Source organism: Malassezia sympodialis, genomic scaffold (genome assembly GCF_000349305.1).
Source record: "Malassezia sympodialis ATCC 42132 genomic scaffold, msy_sf_7, whole genome shotgun sequence".
NCBI classification, from domain to species: domain Eukaryota; kingdom Fungi; phylum Basidiomycota; class Malasseziomycetes; order Malasseziales; family Malasseziaceae; genus Malassezia; species Malassezia sympodialis.
In genome coordinates, this window is record NW_017387805.1 from 223,037 (window position 1) to 240,278 (window position 17,242).

The 17,242-nt window shown below is 56.7% G+C and overlaps 7 protein-coding genes across 7 annotated transcripts; 3 read left to right on the forward strand and 4 right to left on the reverse strand.

Moving 5' to 3' along the window:
* Window positions 1-227: 227 nt before the first annotated feature.
* MSY001_1634 (uncharacterized protein) lies at window positions 228-1,301 on the forward strand (the record flags this gene model as incomplete). The annotated part of the gene is made up of 1 exon (XM_018883445.1): window positions 228-1,301. One exon carries the CDS (start codon window positions 228-230, stop codon window positions 1,299-1,301), a length of 1,074 nt encoding a protein of 357 aa, XP_018740203.1.
* Window positions 1,302-1,847: 546 nt separating this feature from the next.
* On the reverse strand, window positions 1,848-7,008 carry MSY001_1635 (uncharacterized protein; the record flags this gene model as incomplete). Its single annotated transcript, XM_018883446.1, has 3 exons — window positions 1,848-3,216; window positions 3,462-6,471; window positions 6,576-7,008. The coding sequence occupies 3 exons, from the start codon at window positions 7,006-7,008 to the stop codon at window positions 1,848-1,850; spliced, it is 4,812 nt and encodes a 1,603-aa protein (XP_018740204.1).
* Window positions 7,009-7,141: 133 nt separating this feature from the next.
* On the reverse strand, window positions 7,142-10,765 carry MSY001_1636 (uncharacterized protein; the record flags this gene model as incomplete). Its single annotated transcript, XM_018883447.1, has 1 exon — window positions 7,142-10,765. The coding sequence occupies one exon, from the start codon at window positions 10,763-10,765 to the stop codon at window positions 7,142-7,144; it is 3,624 nt and encodes a 1,207-aa protein (XP_018740205.1).
* Window positions 10,766-10,866: 101 nt separating this feature from the next.
* MSY001_1637 (uncharacterized protein) lies at window positions 10,867-12,561 on the forward strand (the record flags this gene model as incomplete). The annotated part of the gene is made up of 1 exon (XM_018883448.1): window positions 10,867-12,561. One exon carries the CDS (start codon window positions 10,867-10,869, stop codon window positions 12,559-12,561), a length of 1,695 nt encoding a protein of 564 aa, XP_018740206.1.
* A 41-nt stretch (window positions 12,562-12,602) lies between these two features.
* Window positions 12,603-14,033, reverse strand: PGA4 (Hypothetical protein, predicted to be GPI anchored; the record flags this gene model as incomplete). The annotated part of the gene is made up of 1 exon (XM_018883449.1): window positions 12,603-14,033. One exon carries the CDS (start codon window positions 14,031-14,033, stop codon window positions 12,603-12,605), a length of 1,431 nt encoding a protein of 476 aa, XP_018740207.1.
* Window positions 14,034-15,566: 1,533 nt separating this feature from the next.
* On the forward strand, window positions 15,567-16,084 carry MSY001_1639 (uncharacterized protein; the record flags this gene model as incomplete). Its single annotated transcript, XM_018883450.1, has 2 exons — window positions 15,567-15,672; window positions 15,696-16,084. 2 exons carry the CDS (start codon window positions 15,567-15,569, stop codon window positions 16,082-16,084), a joined length of 495 nt encoding a protein of 164 aa, XP_018740208.1.
* Window positions 16,081-17,111, reverse strand: MSY001_1640 (uncharacterized protein; the record flags this gene model as incomplete). The annotated part of the gene is made up of 2 exons (XM_018883451.1): window positions 16,081-16,292; window positions 16,319-17,111. 2 exons carry the CDS (start codon window positions 17,109-17,111, stop codon window positions 16,081-16,083), a joined length of 1,005 nt encoding a protein of 334 aa, XP_018740209.1.
* Window positions 17,112-17,242: the final 131 nt, after the last annotated feature.

Below are 17,242 nucleotides of genomic sequence, written 5' to 3' on the forward strand. Positions count from 1 at the left end.
AAGCCGCTTCTGCGTGGCAGGTGAAAGCTACACATGTATACTCCGATGTTCTTTTCCGGGAATTTATGCTTGCAGCTTTCGATCCCCAAGATTTTCTAGAACATCATGCGCGGCTGGAGCATCGGCGCCTCCAACGCGTCAGGAAAATTCGCACGGACAATCCGCCGGAGCTACCGTCGCTTCCTGACAACATACCACGGGTAGATGCACAGCATACTACCTTAGACATGTTCACTGACATCCATGCTCGTCCGAATCAGCCATGTATCTTGGTACATGCCACGGATGATTGGCCATGCCAAACATGGTCGCTTGACTATATTAAAGCACATTGGGGCAAGCGGACGTTCCAGGCAGAAGCTATGCGTGTATTAGGTGGTGCCTACGTGGACTATGCTCGCTCAGTCTCTGCGGGAAGTCCTATGGGCGTGGGTGCATGCTCTATACCAGATATCTCGCCATTCTATCTGTTTGACTCGGAGGTGGCCTCCCAGGAACCGGAAGCCGCTTCAGCCTGGCGTGTCCCTGCTCTGGTAGGTCGATGCGCCATTGGTGCCAAGGGCGCAGGCATCGATCGTGATATTGACGAGCATACTCGCGCCGATCTTTTCTCTCTGTTTGGAGACAAGCGCCCTGATTACCGTTGGCTCATTGCAGGGCCAGCCCGCAGTGGGAGTGGATGGCACAAAGACCCGAACATGACGTCCGCATGGAATGCAGTCATGCATGGAACCAAGTTCTGGATGATGCTGCCGCCTACGACAACGCCACCAGGTGTTTTCGTTTCTAGCGATCAATCTGAAGTGACAGCACCAGCAAGTCTGAGCGAGTGGATGCTCGATTTTTATGCAGAGACCAAGGAAAAACATGGCCGTCGTGAGTGTGGTGGTGATGGACAACTTCTTGAAGGTGTATGCCATGCAGGAGAAGTGATGTATGTCCCCAGTGGCTGGTGGCATCTAGTGATCAATCTGGATGAGTCGGTGGCTCTCACGCAAAATTTTGTCAGTGTCAACGAGCTATCAGCTGTGCTGGCATTTATGAAGTATTCTCCCGATCAAATTAGTGGATTCTGCACGGATGTGAATAAAGCCTCTGTCTTCGACGAGTTCTTTGCCAAACTCCGCGCTTATGACACAGCACTAGCGGAGTCTTCTCTGGCCGCTATGCCTAGACCCAAACGCTCAGAGCCCACACGAAGAGATTGGCGCCAAAAGCTCTGCGATACCGCAACTGATACCCCTTGGACGCTTACAGACATCGTGGATACAGACGAACTTGGCGACGTGCCATGGTCATAGCTGCATGCGCGCATTCTGGCGCCATTTCTCGTAACGCTGCGATGCCTGCGTATCGTGGAACATTCCACTGATCCATTGGAGTGTTCCAAGAACATCTGTATTTAATGCGAGCATAGACGGAGACGGACTGCCTTGTGGGCGGAGTGCCTTGGCGAGACGCTCAAGTTCGGCGCGAGCTGCAGTAAATTCATGCTCAAGAATGAGGCAACCACACTGATGATACCAGAGTGTGTACAAATCAAGAGAGTCCGGCTTCTTCTCTGCCACGCAAGCTGCCCGATACATCGCCACGGCCCTTTTGACATGCGAGACGGCCTCCCGTGCAGCCGGTGAGAGTGGAGGAATCGGCGCGTCTTCTCCGTCAGTGTGCCAGGCAAGTTGCAACAATTCTCTAGGATAGGTAGGTACAGATATGGCTGCCTGAGCTATGCGCAAATGCATATCCGCCCCGAGACTTGGTGCTGGCCCCATCCCGGATGAACGTCCAGCTAGGCCACAATAGAGCCGTGGAGGGATGTGGAGGCTCGTAGCTACAGGTAAAAGGGCTTAATCTAATCCTACCGCCCACACCTCGACACCGAGACAACGGAATTTCTCCGTCTCGAGTGCCTTTGGTTGTTCGTCCAAGTCATTTGAAATCAGGTCCATAGGTGCCTTAGGCCCGATATCTCCGGCATGCATTGCAGAGCTTTCCTGTGCATTGCATAGAACTTCGTTAAGAAAGGCAGGGCATTTGGACGAGAGACCCTTGTCGAGCTTTTCGTCTACCCAGAGACCATATCGCCCCTCACCACCACCAACGGACAAATAATCAGACTCCGACAATACCATGTAATCATTTTTTCCCGTCCAGCGGAACACCTCGATGGCAAGGTCAGGATGTAGGTCGTCATATTTGCTGGCGTCGCCATCCGTTGCGCTCGGTGGGGCGGGAAGTCGGCGCTGTACTGTTTTCCACAGGAAGCATTCACCATTCCCATAATAGTGAGAACAGATACGCAGAGGCTCGTTGACAAATGCACCGAAAACATTGTTGTTTGTATCACGTATTGCGAGTACGATACCAGCATCGCTCAGATCCACACCACCCCCGACGTGAAAAGCCTCTGAAGAGCTGGATCCCATCACAGCCGACTGCGCAGCCGTAGAAGAGCCACGGAGCCATGCCTCGGAAGGTGCTGCACGCCGATGTTGCGGATCAAGCGTTCGTCCGACCCGGTTATAAAGGGTAGCAAGACTTGCCCCATGCTGGTCCAGTGAGTAGAGCAATGACCAGCTCTTGCCCAGGCGAAGACGGCGCGGTAGCAGTGCCTGCACGCGTGCAGCATGCCACGGCTCGACGACCATGTCAGTATCCTCTCGTCGGCCATGTAAAGCCACAGGGATCGGCTGCTTCTCTCTTTCTTGCTCTGCCTGCGCGCTAAGCGACCACTGACCGCGATTCCAGTGAAGAGACGAGTCCGGGTCAAAGCCTGGCGCACCAGATATTGGTAGCGTAGATGACCGATGCCGTACAACGGACGGACGCCGATGGGGATGAGGAGGGCGATGCTTTTGCTCACCAAATGAACTGATAGCAGAAAGCTTGTGCCAAAGCGACCCGGTCCAGCGGGAGGTCGATGGCAGCGAAGCGGAGGGCGGTGGCCTAGTGTCAGTGGGCACCGTAGCAGGTTCTTCTACAAGTGGCTCATCAATCAGTGACACGGGCTCAGATGTTGTTGCCATGGCAGGTTCTGCCGCCATAGCCTCAGCAATCTGCTGGTTTCGTTTTTCGTCCAGCTTTTTCTCAATGTCACGCAAATCGAGAATGTCATGTTCCCCTTCAGGCGGCACAGCTGGAGTATTCACATCGCTGGACCCTGCTGATACAAATTCACCAAACGAATCTGAGCGTTGATGCTTTGGCGAAGACATGCTAAGCCATGCGCCAGGCGTTGTAGCCGTGGTCAATCGAAGTGATGTGGCTGCCCACGTGGCGGTCGCCCGAGGCGTCCGTGCGCGGGTCAGTGGACCGAAGCTGCAAGGCTTTCACGGCTTTGCATCTATTGGACTGCAACTTAAAACGGTTGAGTATTTATGGCCGTACGCCATCTCACAGCATCACGGGGTGATTGTGCACAGAAGTAGAACACATAGCGTGCATCCACGACTCGCACATACACTTCTCCTGTCACTGATGCAGGCGGCAATAGACGGTTTTTGCCCTTTTGCTGGACCATGCGGACTTGTGGCTTGAGCACAGCGATCAGGTCCACAGAATCCGGATCGGATGGATTCAAGGGGGATACAGGAGTGGCTGGGGATTCGCTCGCGGCCAAGTCTGATACGACGACTGCCAGGTCATTGCAGAGAAGCAGATGGACGGGCAAAAACATATTGCTTTGCTCCAAGACATCGTCTTCAGGAAACAAATGAGTCGGCCGACCCAGGAGCTTGTTGACGCGGCATAAGCGCAGTGGCCCATCACACACTAAGCGGCGATGTGGCTGTACCAGCGGTGCGGAAAAGTTTCCACGGAGCTTCATCTGCCATTGCAACAGGCGTCGACCCTGCTCCGATTGGCGCTTGCCCTCATTCACCCACGATGCGACTAGCGATATGTGGGCAAATGCCCGTGCAAGCGACTCACGGTCAGTATCTGGCAGCATATCACTGGACGTGCACTTAATCAACTGGTCCAACATCATGCGATACCGGGGAATGCGCTGGATGGGCAAAAGCAAATATCCTTCCAGACTGATTTGACTGTGTCGAGGGTCCCGACGGCATCGCCGCATGTAGGATTGGAAGCGCCGTTGTTCGCTCGCAGAGAGAATAATATCATCGGAGCCACGCTCTTCCACTGGCGAGTCAGACAGCAAAAGTCGCTGAGCTCTATTGGTCAGCGATGAACTCGAGGTTTTCATAGTCGGTCGGCTGCGCATGGTCGACGGTTCCGACCACTTGGCAATAGAGGAAACCGCAGTTTCGTACTGGTTGACATAGTTCATATACATTTTGAAGTAGGCCGCGTGTTCCGAAAACACGTTCGCCACATCAGCAGCAATCTGTGCCGTTATAGCCGGATACGCCTCTGAATTAGGATCAGTCAACATCTTAAGGCGATAAGTCGCTTGTTCAAGCGAGGGAAGGAAAGCATCGCGGTGGAAATGCACAATGCCTTCGACATGGCCAAATACGAGGCGCTCCATCGGCACAGACATGACACGCTCATCTGTCCCAGAATCCAGAGGTTGTCGTGCACCTTGTACGTAGATATCCATCAGCTCAGACAGTCCCGCAACATAAGTCCTTTCCGTCTCAATAACTTCATTGAGTACCAAGCCACGCTTGATGGCATTTTCTTTCACATCTGTGCTCCCAGCCGTAGTAGAGGTACCTGTACTTGGCGAGGCAAAAGTATTCGCACCAGCTTCTTCTAAAATACCACCTCGAAGAGCCACTTCGCCAGGTGTATCGAGTGGTGTAGAATCACTGCCAGCAATAGAGGAGATGGCCGAATACGAGATACCAGGACTTCCCAATGCACTACTGCTCACCGGCAAGGAGACCGGTATCGTTTCGCGGTGCTGCTCGGGTCGCAAATCATCCATGTCACGAAGATATTCCAGCAATTGGTGCACGTGCAATACCCCATACTTCTTCAACCAGCGAACCGCCGCATCGCCATCCTCGTTGTTGTAGATAGGCAAAAAGAAAGACGGAAACGGTAGCTCTTCGTTTTTCTCCCCCAGCGACGGCATTGGGAGAACGGTTGTTTGGCTGGGCGCGCTAAGTGGAACCATGAGGCTGCGCAGATTGGCGCTAGGAGGACTAGGCTTCGAGGCGTTGCGCGCCGTCTCGGCGGGTGCTGTCGATTCCTTGCTGCGAAACCACTTAGACGAACGTTCAGAGTTTGACATCACACGTGCCGTACCATTGCGGAGCCGCTGGAATAAACCCGGCGAGCTTCCGGGCCGTCGTGGCTCACCACCTGTCACCCCAAATTTACCCGATGCCTGTGGCGCCAGCTCAGTTGACTCGCGGTCTAGAGAATGCTCCATTTCCAGTAGGGGTGTAAGTATAGAGCGCCATGGGGCCGTCCAATTAGTATTGCCCTCAATCAGCAACACCTGCAAATAGTCCAAGCGACTCAGCCAGGAAGGTATGTGGGCCAGTTGATTACGACGCAGACCCAAAATTTGAAGCTGTGTTAGCGATAGGATCTCGACGGGGATCATTGTCAGGCCGCAGTCGTCTGCCAGCAACACGCGTAGACGTGGTATTTGCAGCAACGGCGCAAAGGGTGCATCGGAGGCTGAATCCCCTAATGGGTTATTTGAGATATTCAGCTCCTCTAGCGCATGGCAATGGGCCAGCTCACGGGGCACCGCATGGAGACCGCATCCCGCTAGATCTAGAACCACCAGCGAATAAGGCGTCGCGAGGCAGGCATAGCTCGAAAGTGGGCACTGCTTGATTGTCAAGTGCGTAGTAATAGGCTGAACCTGAGATGGAACGTCATCTTCAGAAGTGACGATGCCAATAAATCCCCTGCCTGTGCGTGCGAGATCCACAGCTTGAGGAGGCGACAGCACTGGCTGGTGAGTCTCTTGAAGTGGCGAGGTAGGCAGCGCATCGAACGTTTCCCAATGGAAGTCATCAAAATCTGTGCGAATCATGAGCGGAGCAACGTGACTGGAATCTGAGTCCATGACGGAGTTGGGCACAGCCTTCCCATCGCGTGCACTGGCAAGATTGTTCGACAGCGAAGGAGTGCCCAGCGTGGCTAGGGGTGACATGAGGGTCGTGCGTCGCTTAAGGACGGGTGAGGGCGTGCTGTGCGACGGTCCGAAAGCGGAAGAAGGCGACAGGCGCTCCGTTGCACTTTCCCTGGCCAAGTTGTACGAGACATTCAAACTGCGCATATCTGACAAGGGCTCTTCCATTGAGGCTGGTAAAGTCCCTGAAGTGCCTAAGCTCGTATTCATGCGCTGTAGCGAGTCTGACGTCTGTGACGGTTGCTCAGCCAAAGGACTGGGCGTGTAGGGCGTAATGTCGGGTGGTGACTGAGGCGGGGTATTGTATCTGGTGTCAATGCTGGTCCGGCCTGTGGGGCCAGCCGAAAGAGGGAGACGCAAATCGTGACGGGGGACACCCATGGAAGAGGCTGCTGCAGTTCGAGAGTCTACTGTGTTAGTACAAATGTCCAACAGTCATCCATCCAAGGCCGATCGCATCATGACAAGGCCGTCGGCCAGCCAAGACCTACGAGCCCTGAGCGTGCATACGTACCGGATTTGTGTGGCGTCGTTCGAGTTCCTAATTCATTGTCCCTCGGCGATCCACGCGCAATTTGTACACTTGCACGGCGTACAATCAACGGCTGTCGCAATGGCGAAGGTGTGCCAGAAATGGAGGCGCGGCGCTGCACCGAGGGAGACGCACGTGGCGACTGGTTTCCTTGCAGGGTCGAGTCGGCCAAAGAAACGGCGAGCAGCGAAGGCATACCGCCATTTAAATAGTTGGCTTCCAATGGAGTAGACACAGTCCGGCGCTGAGTCGCAAGGAAGACATCACCAGAGGCCAATTCCGGTTGAATAGCAGGCGGAGTCGAAGGCTGTCGGGGTCGGCGCATGCGCTGGCGAAACCACCTGCTTGACTCGGGAGTCGAAGACCCATATGTAGGCTCCTGGTTCCCGAGCTTGCTCGATGGGACCTGGGACATGCCAACAGAGATTGCTACCGCCGTGAAGTTGTCGTGAGGAGATCGGCGGGACAGGTACGCAAGCCGTCAATCCCCCGCCCGTTGCCCAAGATCTACTGGATTACGATTAGTCAGCCTATGTAGAGCCGCCGCGCTAAAACCCGGTGGTGGTCTCGCGCAGCTGTGCAAGCTTTTTGGCAATCTCACCAGGTGACCGATCGAGCTCCTCGGCAATGTGGGCCTGCTTCTCATGTGGCAAAGAAAGGAAAGACTCGCACAAATCGCCGTCCACAACCGCCTTCACCGGCGCATAGTGACCTCGGTAAGCGAGGTGGTCACGCCCGACAAGACTCAGGTCCTCTTGGCGCATATACATCTCCAGCGTTGACATCAGCTTGACGTCCTCGCGACTAATGAAAGGAACGAGAGCACCGACAGTCCCGGCCACGCACGTGTATATCACGACGGGACGACCCCCTGGTACCAGGCTTTCCAGCGAGAGGCTGGTCACAATGTCGCCCAGGTGGAAATGCGCGAGAAGCTGTGAGCGATGACCTGCCCCCATCAGGTATGAGCGGTCATTTTGCAGCATGAGACCCGTGGGGTCTTCATCCGCGGCCATCGATGCCCCCGAGTCAATGCGCAGCACATACACATTGCCAAACTTGTCGCCGGCCATCACCGTATCGTAGTCGAGCATAATCGAGCAGGTCGTGTAGCGTGGCAGGGTATCGTCCGCGAAAGGAATCAGACTGTTGATGGCCTCCTTGTACATGACATAGTGCACAGATTCCTGCATATCTCCAACAATGACACGCGCGCCCTGCACGTTCAGCGACACGACCTGAGCCGGAAACGGTCTGCTCTGGCACTTGCGCAAGAGTTTCTTCGTCCCCATATCAAAGATGCGCACATACGCACCGGTGCCAGCGAGAAGACGCCCATGAAATGCATGGAGAGCAAGGGGCACGCCGTCCACCTCCGTCTTATGCACCATGTCCAGCGCCCGCCCGTCCTGGACGAGTCGGTACGTCGTTAGATATGCCCCACGATGGCGCTGGGGCGCCTGTGTCACGCCCACGGCCGAGCCCACAATCACAAAGAGCTCGTTGGACGCGCTAGTAAAGCGCACGAGAGCCACGCTAAATGCTGCCTCGTCCTGCTCGAGCTCCAACTGCCACAGTGTATTCATCGTCTTGGCATCGACGATACGCACACAGCTGGCCCAGCGTCCTGCCTCAGCACGTACGAGTCCGAAGGTAGCAGGCTCAAGGTCTAGCACGCCCCGAGGCGATGGGGCGCGGATGCGCTCAGGAGCGATGGGCGAGAGTACGCGGTGGTCTGCTTCGACCATATAGAACAGACTCGCATCGTCAGGGTGGACTGCCAATTTCCGTGGCGTATACGAGACAGACATCGAGTCCATCTTGAGCTCACCGCCGAGATGCGGCACCGTGATGATCCGCAGTGCATCGCCTGTGATACCCAGTAAGCCATCGGGGCAGAGCTCCGTGCTAAAGCTAGACACGTAGGCGAGCGTGTCGAACATGAGCGGCGTGAAGTGCGTGTGACCGTGCAGGGTGTAGCTAAGCCAGCTGCGGCTGCTCAGTGCAAGCACAGCCGTGTCGCCGTGGACCTGTACCCGCACCAGCGTCACAGGCCGGCTGCCAAGGAACCGTGTGCGTGTGTCGGTGAGCTGCCCCGTCGTCGGATCCAGTACCGTTCGGATATAAACACCGTTCGTCAAGCCGATACCCACAAACATGGTGAGGTGATGGCGGTCCAGCGATGTATCAAGCATCTCACTGATGCAAATGCTCGATGGCGGCGCAGTCAGGGCCTGTAAACTGACTTGCGACAGCGTCGAATCAGGGTCCAGTGATACGATACGGATGGTCTGGTCGGCGCAGCCAATAGCCACATACGGCGTGCGCTGACTGCCTTCTGGGCATGCAGCGATACTGATGGCCACAACGTCGGCGCCCATATCGCGTCGCTCTTGGTACTCATTGAGCTGACCGTCCATGTCGAGCTCAAAATACACAATCTCGTGGTTGTCCAGGGCAATCACCACCTGTCGCTCGTTAGTCGTGGCGGCGACAATCTGCGTCGATGCACCGGTCTCCAACAGCGGTGTCGTCCATTCGTTGATCTGCTGGTTCGGCAGAATGTGCCGGATACCCCGTGGGTGTACCTGTAGTAGGGCATCAGCGCCAAGCTGCTGGATCGCCAACGTGGGCGCCGACGTCAAAAGTCCACTGTCGACAACTTCCTCAATTGTCTCTCCAATGCTGAGCACAAGGGTGCCATTGACAAAGCTCAACACAATGTACCCGTCGTACTCATCCGATCGGCGCAACTTGGTCGACCACACAGCCTGTGGGACGCCCGGAAGTTCGCTGCTGACGACTTCACTGACTTCCAAACCATGACGCAAGCGCTTGAACGAACTGCGCGCGCCCCGCCCACATGCTGTATAGATCTGCGGCACGTCGTCATGCAGCGGATTCGCCATCTTGGCGTCCATCAGCGGATCGAGTGCCTCCAGCTCCCAGGCCAGCGCGAGGTTTTCCAGTCCACGCGGCACAAACGAAGGAAGTGACATGCGTCGATGAATGCCCCGGTCGGGGTACGACGTCGATACGCACTCGAGTCCTTCGTCATCGCCCAATTTCTGGAACGAGTAAAGCTGCTGGGTGCCTGTCTCGGAGGCCACGTACAGGAAGCCTGCACGAAGAATGGCGAGGTTGACGGCAACAGGCACCGTATCAAAGTACTGGATGCGCAAGGCCTGCACTTCCTCTTCGTCATGGTCGATTGTAACCTTAAACAGATCGCCGTCCTCGGTTTGCAACAGAATGAAGAAGGCAGCCTTCATCTTGTGCAGCACACTGGCGACCACCATAGACCCACGCCGCTGCTGAGCTGCGGGGTTGTAACGGACAGGTATCGGGACACAGTGCTCCGGTTGTCCCTGGTGCTTGTACACGACGAAATCATCCATGCACACAAGCACACCACTCGGGCCATCCCAGCGCTGCGTCGAATGGTTATATCCACCAGGGACACTCACAAGATGGTGCGCACTGCGGTCCACGGGCTCCGACCAGCGGCGCACGACGTGGTTCAGTCCCAGGTCCAACTCATAGTACGTGAGCATTTTCTCCGTATGAGCGGCCGCGGCCCCTGTGACATCGGCGTCCGCCTCGGCATAATCCATCTCCAGCGACGCAAAGAGCGGATTCTCGTAGCCAACATCCACACCAACAATGCACTCGACAATGGCCGTCGCACGATGCGCTTCCAGTGGGCTCGAGATAGTGAGATGGGCCTGGGCGTCCCGATTGAGGATATAGATCAGCTTGGACTTTTCGACAGCGCCTATCATCACTGCACGGCCCTTGGGGTCCGTGGCAAGATACTGCCCCGGCACAATGCGCCGGTTCCCAGAGCGCCCAAACGTTTCCAGGTGCACCTTGACAAACCGGTTCAGCTCCTCTTGGTACTCCAGCACGGCAATGCGCCCTGAGTCGCTGCCAACAATGAGATGATCTTTGGTGCTTCCGGTAAGGCGGAAGCAAGTAGCGCTGCGGAGGTTGCCGAACAAATTTTGCGTCATCACTTGCGACATCTGCCCTTGCTCCGTGTCGACGTCATATAACTCCAAGCGCGAGCCACGCACGAGCAGGACATGCTGTTGGCGCGTTCCAAGGAACTGTCCCACTACAGCCGCGGTCACACTGGACGTCGGCTGCACGGTGAAATTGTACAGCTGCATCCTCACTGCCGACCGCGCGCCACGAGAGAAAGGCGCTTAGCGACGGCGCTGCTAACACCTGTGTCTTTAGTCATCATCAATCCTCCTGTCACCTCGACAAGATGAAGGGGCGCGCGACGTCGTCCGCGCAGGCGTCGGGCACGCGCGCGCCATTTACGCCGACATGGTGCATGATGGACGAGGGAGGTGATGTGGCCTGGGAGCTGCCGGATCATCCACCATGGGTGCGTGTAATCGAAGCCCCAGCCTACTTTGCCTTCCACGACTGGCATGCTACGATGTTGGCCTGGATCTTCCACCCAGAGCGGAATAGCTCTAGCATTCGACGCGGAGAAATCTGGCAGGAAAAGAGCTGGGATGTACATATGGAGGAGGGCATGACCCTCCGTTATCAGTGTGTGCGCCGCCTGCTGCCTCGACGCGTGCACATTGACCGAGGCATGCTGCAAGAGTGCACCATCCAGCATGATGGCAGTGGTCGCGGATCGGTCGTCTATACCACCCTGCGGGTGTCTGACCAGGCTCACGAATCACCCGATCCGGGCGTGTTGGACAAGCCGTACAATGCTAACGACTGGCCCAAGCAGAACGAAGTCCCATTTTACCACCCCGACGTGCGCGCTGTGGCCTTCCGATACCAGCCTCAGGCACAGTCAGATGCTGACGGCGCACCCCAGGGCTTAGTCCGCGTCGATTTTGTCCTATTTCCCAGCGACGGCACGCGCGTCCTGCCGACTTCGCGCCTCGGGCGCACGGCCATGTCGCTCCTACGACTCATGCACCAGCACAGTGTGGGACATGCCTCTTCGTACGTGAAACGCGTGCATCATGATATACTTGTACCACGAGATGCGTACCAAGATTTGTACCTGCATTTGCGGAGCAAGTACGCCGGTCCTGTCATCGAGGCTTGGCCCGAGGTCACCGACCCCAAGAAACATGTGTTCGAAGACATTGGCATCGCCGCATGGCTCATTCTCTTGTGGCGCGCTATGTTCCCTGTCGAGACGCAGCACGCGTGGCCGCACTCGGCCCGGTGTGGTGGCATTTGGGGGCACCCGCCAGGCGGCTTTGTGGACGTGGGATGCGGCAATGGACTGCTAGTCCATCTACTGACCCAGGAGGTACGTCACAGCGACTCACAGCAGGGATACCATGGGTATGGCTTTGATGGCCGTGCGCGGAAGTCTTGGCCTTTGTACGAGCAAGCAGGTGCACGGCTACAAGTTCACTGGTTTGACCCTGCGGAGATTGCGTCGACCGACGATTCGTCGGCTAAGGCCTCGGGGCTGCCTACAGGCTCATTCCTCATTGGCAACCATGCCGATGAGCTGACACCGTGGGTGCCTGTGCTGGCAGCCCGCACACCTGCGTGCACAGGCTTCGTCAACATTCCCTGCTGCGCATGGACCCTGGAGGGCCAGCGCTTTGTACCCAGTAAAAGCACGTTGGATGACTCTATGCTCGCTGCGTGGCTGCATGTGGACCAGATACCAGAGCAATCCATGCCACCTGTACCGCTAATGCAGCCATCCCGAAACTGGACAGAGCGCCTTACACACCTCGGATGGTTTGCGCACCGCGCCACGACGCCATCGGAGCAGGGCACGCTCCATTCCAAGCACCTGGCATACAATATGTACATTGCAAGTCTTCACATCCGCAGTGGATGGAACCTGGAAACGGAAGCACTAAGGATTCCTAGCACCAAGAACATGGCCTTCGTCGCACGTGTGAGGCTGCGCGAGGCACTCGACGAAAATTCGTGCCGCACAATCATACAGGATACCATATAAGATACAAGTAATGTCTATCGTAGAAGATGCTAGCATGCTAATTACATAACAAAGACCAGGCACAAGAGACCGGCAAGGACGGCAATGCCAACAGGCTTAAACGACGCAGTGGCGTCGCTCTGAGCAAGACGAGGAGGGCTGACGTTGCTCGTTGACGAAGCCGTCGACTCAGTGGACGAGCTCGAAGTCACGTTGGCCACATTCGAGCGCGCAGTCTTTTGCTTAGGGGCCTTGTAGTGCCAGCCATTTGGACGCCAGCCCATCTCGACGTTGTAGTGGTGGAAGAGCGCTGAACGACCTTCCGACCCACCGAACACCTTCGCAGCATCATGCGTAGCGTCCTCCACAACGCAGAGACGCGTGTAGATGATACCGTTGGACTTCGACGACCAGTCCGGCAGGTCACTGAAGTTACCAGGGAAGCCATGTAGGTTCTCGTTTGTCCTCGCGAGCATATTGATGTAGCGCCACCAGCTCAGGTTGCGGTCACGACGCTTCTGGCCACCCTGAAGAAGCGCCATGCACTTCTGGTCACCGCTGTTGGCCGTGTCTTTGTAGCCGACAATGTTCACCACATCGCGGTTGATGTATTGGCCGAAGTAGTCTTGAGGAGACTTCTTTCCGCTGCGGGTACCCTCAAACCCAGTAAAGCCATAGCGCCAGTCATCGTACTGAGGGCAGCTGGACTTCTCGGCAATCGACTTGTCTGTCACAGGACGGTGGTGAGTATAGTACGCCGAGCTGCTTGGGTCGCCTACAATGTAGCGGACGTAAATGTTGCTGTTGCTGGGATCCTTACCAATCGTGGCATAGCGGTTCATCAGCTGACCACCGCCACCATGGCCCACGAGCGTCAGATTCTTCAAGTTCGGGTACTTTGACTGGTCCGCAAAATGTTCGACAATAGTGTCCAGCGCGTCTAGCGACGTCACGTCTGTGCCAGAGGGATGAGTGGCCACCATTCCCGACTGCCAAGCGTTCACGTCGTCCCAGGCGAGCGTGTTGGAGCTGTACTGGCCCTTGTTCAGCTTCTCAGAAAAGAACTGAGGAGCCACAATTACACTGTTCTTCTTCACACCGGGGTAGTTATCATTCAAAGCCGAATTGTAAGCGTCGTTCATGATCTTCCAGTACCGGTCGCCATCACGCAGACGGCCATGGATCATAACAAAAGCATGTTCTGCCTTCGATTGGTTCTCATCGCTGCTCCAGTAAGCAGCAATATGAGAGTTGGAGGAGCCAACACGAAGCGTGCGCATACGCGCACCATCAGGCATCGAAAGTTTGCCGTGTTCCTCACCCTCTTTCATCGCCGACTTGCTGGATTGGTCTTCCTTCGACGAAACGTCAACTGTCTTCGACGACTTGCCATCGCGAGCGATAATACGAGGAGAGCTCTTGGCATCTGCCTGTCCAAGGCAGAGTGCCAGGAGAGTCGCGACAAATACCCACGAACAGAGAGCGCGCACCATAGTGAGTATTCACGAAGGAAAACAACGCGTTCAACGGTCTATATGTCAGCGCGGTTCGTGTTGTAGTAAAAAATGTGGAGAAATCCCGACGTAGAATTGGAACGCCTGCAGAAAACTAAGGAATGCATATGCAAACTAGGTGGATGTGCATGCTGGAGAGTTCGCGGACAGCCAATGGGAAAAAGACAAAGCCACCAAGCGATCGGTCTTTACATGCGCTCGCAATTTTGGGGCCGGCTTCGCGTCAAGATCAGTCACGTAAAGGGAGGCTGTGTAAATGGACTCGGATTGAATAGGAATGAACAAACTGAGATCTTTTAGTGTGGCTGACAACAGGTAAGCTGCGACGATTGGTTGCATGGCTCGATCATTCGTAGAAACGGACTTGGCACATCCCTTGGCTGCGTATTGATAGTCCAGTAGGGAGATACGAGGAAAAGAACTTTCGTCCGCATCTAGTAAAGATTTGTCTCGAACATGCTGCCAAAGCTGATCTAGACCTTCAATGTCCAATGGATCCAATCGCTGCTGCTGCATGGCGATCTGAGCAAGTAAATGCAGATTATGAGGTAGTAAAAGCGTAGTCAGCACGCGTTCAGCTATGCCGACGACCGCATCTTCGCGGAGCCACGGAATATGCTTCTCCACGTCTTGCCGGCTCGCCCGTGTACCGTGTACCATGACATGGAGGTTTCCCTCGCCACGCGCCCAATCGTCACATAGCGCATGCACTGCGCGACGTATGCGATCAGGATCGCCGCTGAACAGGTCGAGAGGGTCGTACCATTGCTCAAAGTCGGCATAGGTGGGATATGTATTATGCTTCGTCAGTGCTTTGTACACGCGGTGCATTTTGTAGCGCGAATAGTGCCGTTTACACGGGTAGGCCGTCTCGGGCAACCGGGGCAGAAAGCCGCACTTGGGCTTGATCTCCACCATAAGGCTGCCTGATGCAGTCGTCTGGCTATAGTCGCGCATAGCCCACATGTACGGGGCTGCCAAATTGATGTGACTGCACGCGCGACGCTTCGCTGGTCGGGCCTGCTCGATCTGGGCGGCCAGCTCTTGCACAAAGCGCCGCACGGCGCCGGTAAGGGAGATGCGCCGCAAGACCGGGAGCGACTCGCGCGGGAGCACATGGGTGAGTACCTGATCAATAAAAACATCCGCAGGTGGCGTGCTAGGAGCGATGGTATTACGTGGGCCCTCCGGTAATGACTTGGGGATGCGCAGCGCGAGCGATGCACCTGTGCCCTGGGTATCAACAAATGGCCACACGGGGGGACCTATATAGCCAACCACCACATTGGCGCCCCCTTCAGCCACATAGTGCCAGTCTTGGACACGCCAGACGACGTCATACAGAGCTGGTGGCCACATGGATCCGCGCGCTGCACGGGCGTTGGGCAGACAAGACTGTCATATGTGGAGTGACGGTTTTTTTTCCACGGCGATGGGCGGCAAAAAAGTACGTAGTAGGCCTGCGGGGCTGACCGGCAGCACACGTCTAAGACACTCGTCCAGAAGGATGCGATGCATCCAAAGTCGCGGCATGCGTTCCAGAAAGCGCGTGTTATGCTTCGTCAGCGGCGCCTGAACGAGGCGAAACACGTACGCGACCGGCAAAAATCGGCGAAAGGTACGTGCAGCCACTCACGCCAGTCGACCGGATTATGACCTTTGTACTGCTGCTTCCAGACGAAAAGACGCATCTTCCGGATCTGTATGCATTCCACGACTTTATTACAACGTTCTACCTCGGGCGGCACGACGAAGAGCTCGCCATGCTGCGTCAGGAGCAGCGCCCAGGTCGCCCGAAAAGCAAGCGGCTTATGGAGCTAGAAGACTTGTATGCGGCGGAGCAACAAGAATATCGTGAGGGCATGGATGTACCGGACCTGTGTAACGAGACGAACGTCACGCTATTGCGTGCATGGAAGGGCGACCCGCAGGCGATTCCCCTGTTCCGCTTTGTGCGGATCAGCTCGACTGACCGGGACCTGTGTCGCGTCGTTCAGGCGGGCACGCACAAGCAGCTGCAGAATGCCTAGCTGCGCGCTGCCACGCAGGCGCCAGGCCCCCCCTGCAAGTCGATGACCACCTTCCCGCCACTGCGCCGCTCTGCGTCTGCTAGGCGCTTTAGCCCATCGCCTGCGTGCTCCAAGCCGGGCAGTATCGTATCGATGCTGGGCACGATGCGATGCGCCTCGATAAACTCAATACTCGCGCGGAACTCGCGCGCCGAGCCAAGGGTGGAGCCTGGCGTCAGTCGTGCGCCGACCTACCTTGGAGATCCACATTCTTGAGCACGTCGCGCATCGTCATCTCGACGCTGGGCGCCGCTGTCATACCAAACACCACGACTTTCCCACCATCACGTAGACCCGCCTGGAGCGCCTGTCCCACAATGGCGCCGCCAGCCGAGTCGATCACAACATCGATCCACGGGCGTGCCGGCGGGAGGAGGGCACGCACCTGGCCGGGCCAGTCGGCGTCCTTGTACACGGCGCCACCGCGCGCGCCCATCGCACATGCACGCTCAACCTTGGTGGGCGAGCCGCCCGTGACAAGGACGGTGGCACCAGCGGCAAGGGCCATCTGGAGCGCCTGGATCGCGACGCCGCCGCCGATGCCAGTGATCAGCACATTATGGCCGGCAGCGACGCGTCCCTTGGTAAATAGCGCGCGGTACGCCGTCACTGCTGCGCATGGCAGTGCGGCGCTCTGTACCGCAGATAGGTGAGCGGGCGCCGGCACCAGCTGCGAGCGGTGCACGGCGATGTACTCGCAAAATGTGCCCGCGCCACACACGGGACGCGTCGCGCCCAGAATTCCGAACCCGTGGCCGCCAAACTCGTTCACGCGTAGGTGTGCCGGGGCAGTAGGGAGCGCCGCTTCGGGTCCTGCCTCGTCGGCGTCCCAGCCTCGTGAGGGCACCAGGAGATACAGCTGCTCACTGAGCGGTCTCAATGATGTCGGATCCACAAGGATGCCACACCCGTCGCACCCCAGCGTCGCGTTCTCGAACACGAGCCCCGGGTACAGCCCGAGTGCAGACCATTCGTCACGACGGTTCATCCCGGCCGCGAGGATCTCGCGTCAGCGCCATGTGCTCACCTTCACCAGCACCGAATCTTTTCCCACATTCGGAAGCGGTACATGCCGCACGGCGACGACATGCCGCTGTCCACGCTGCGCGCCACCCGCCG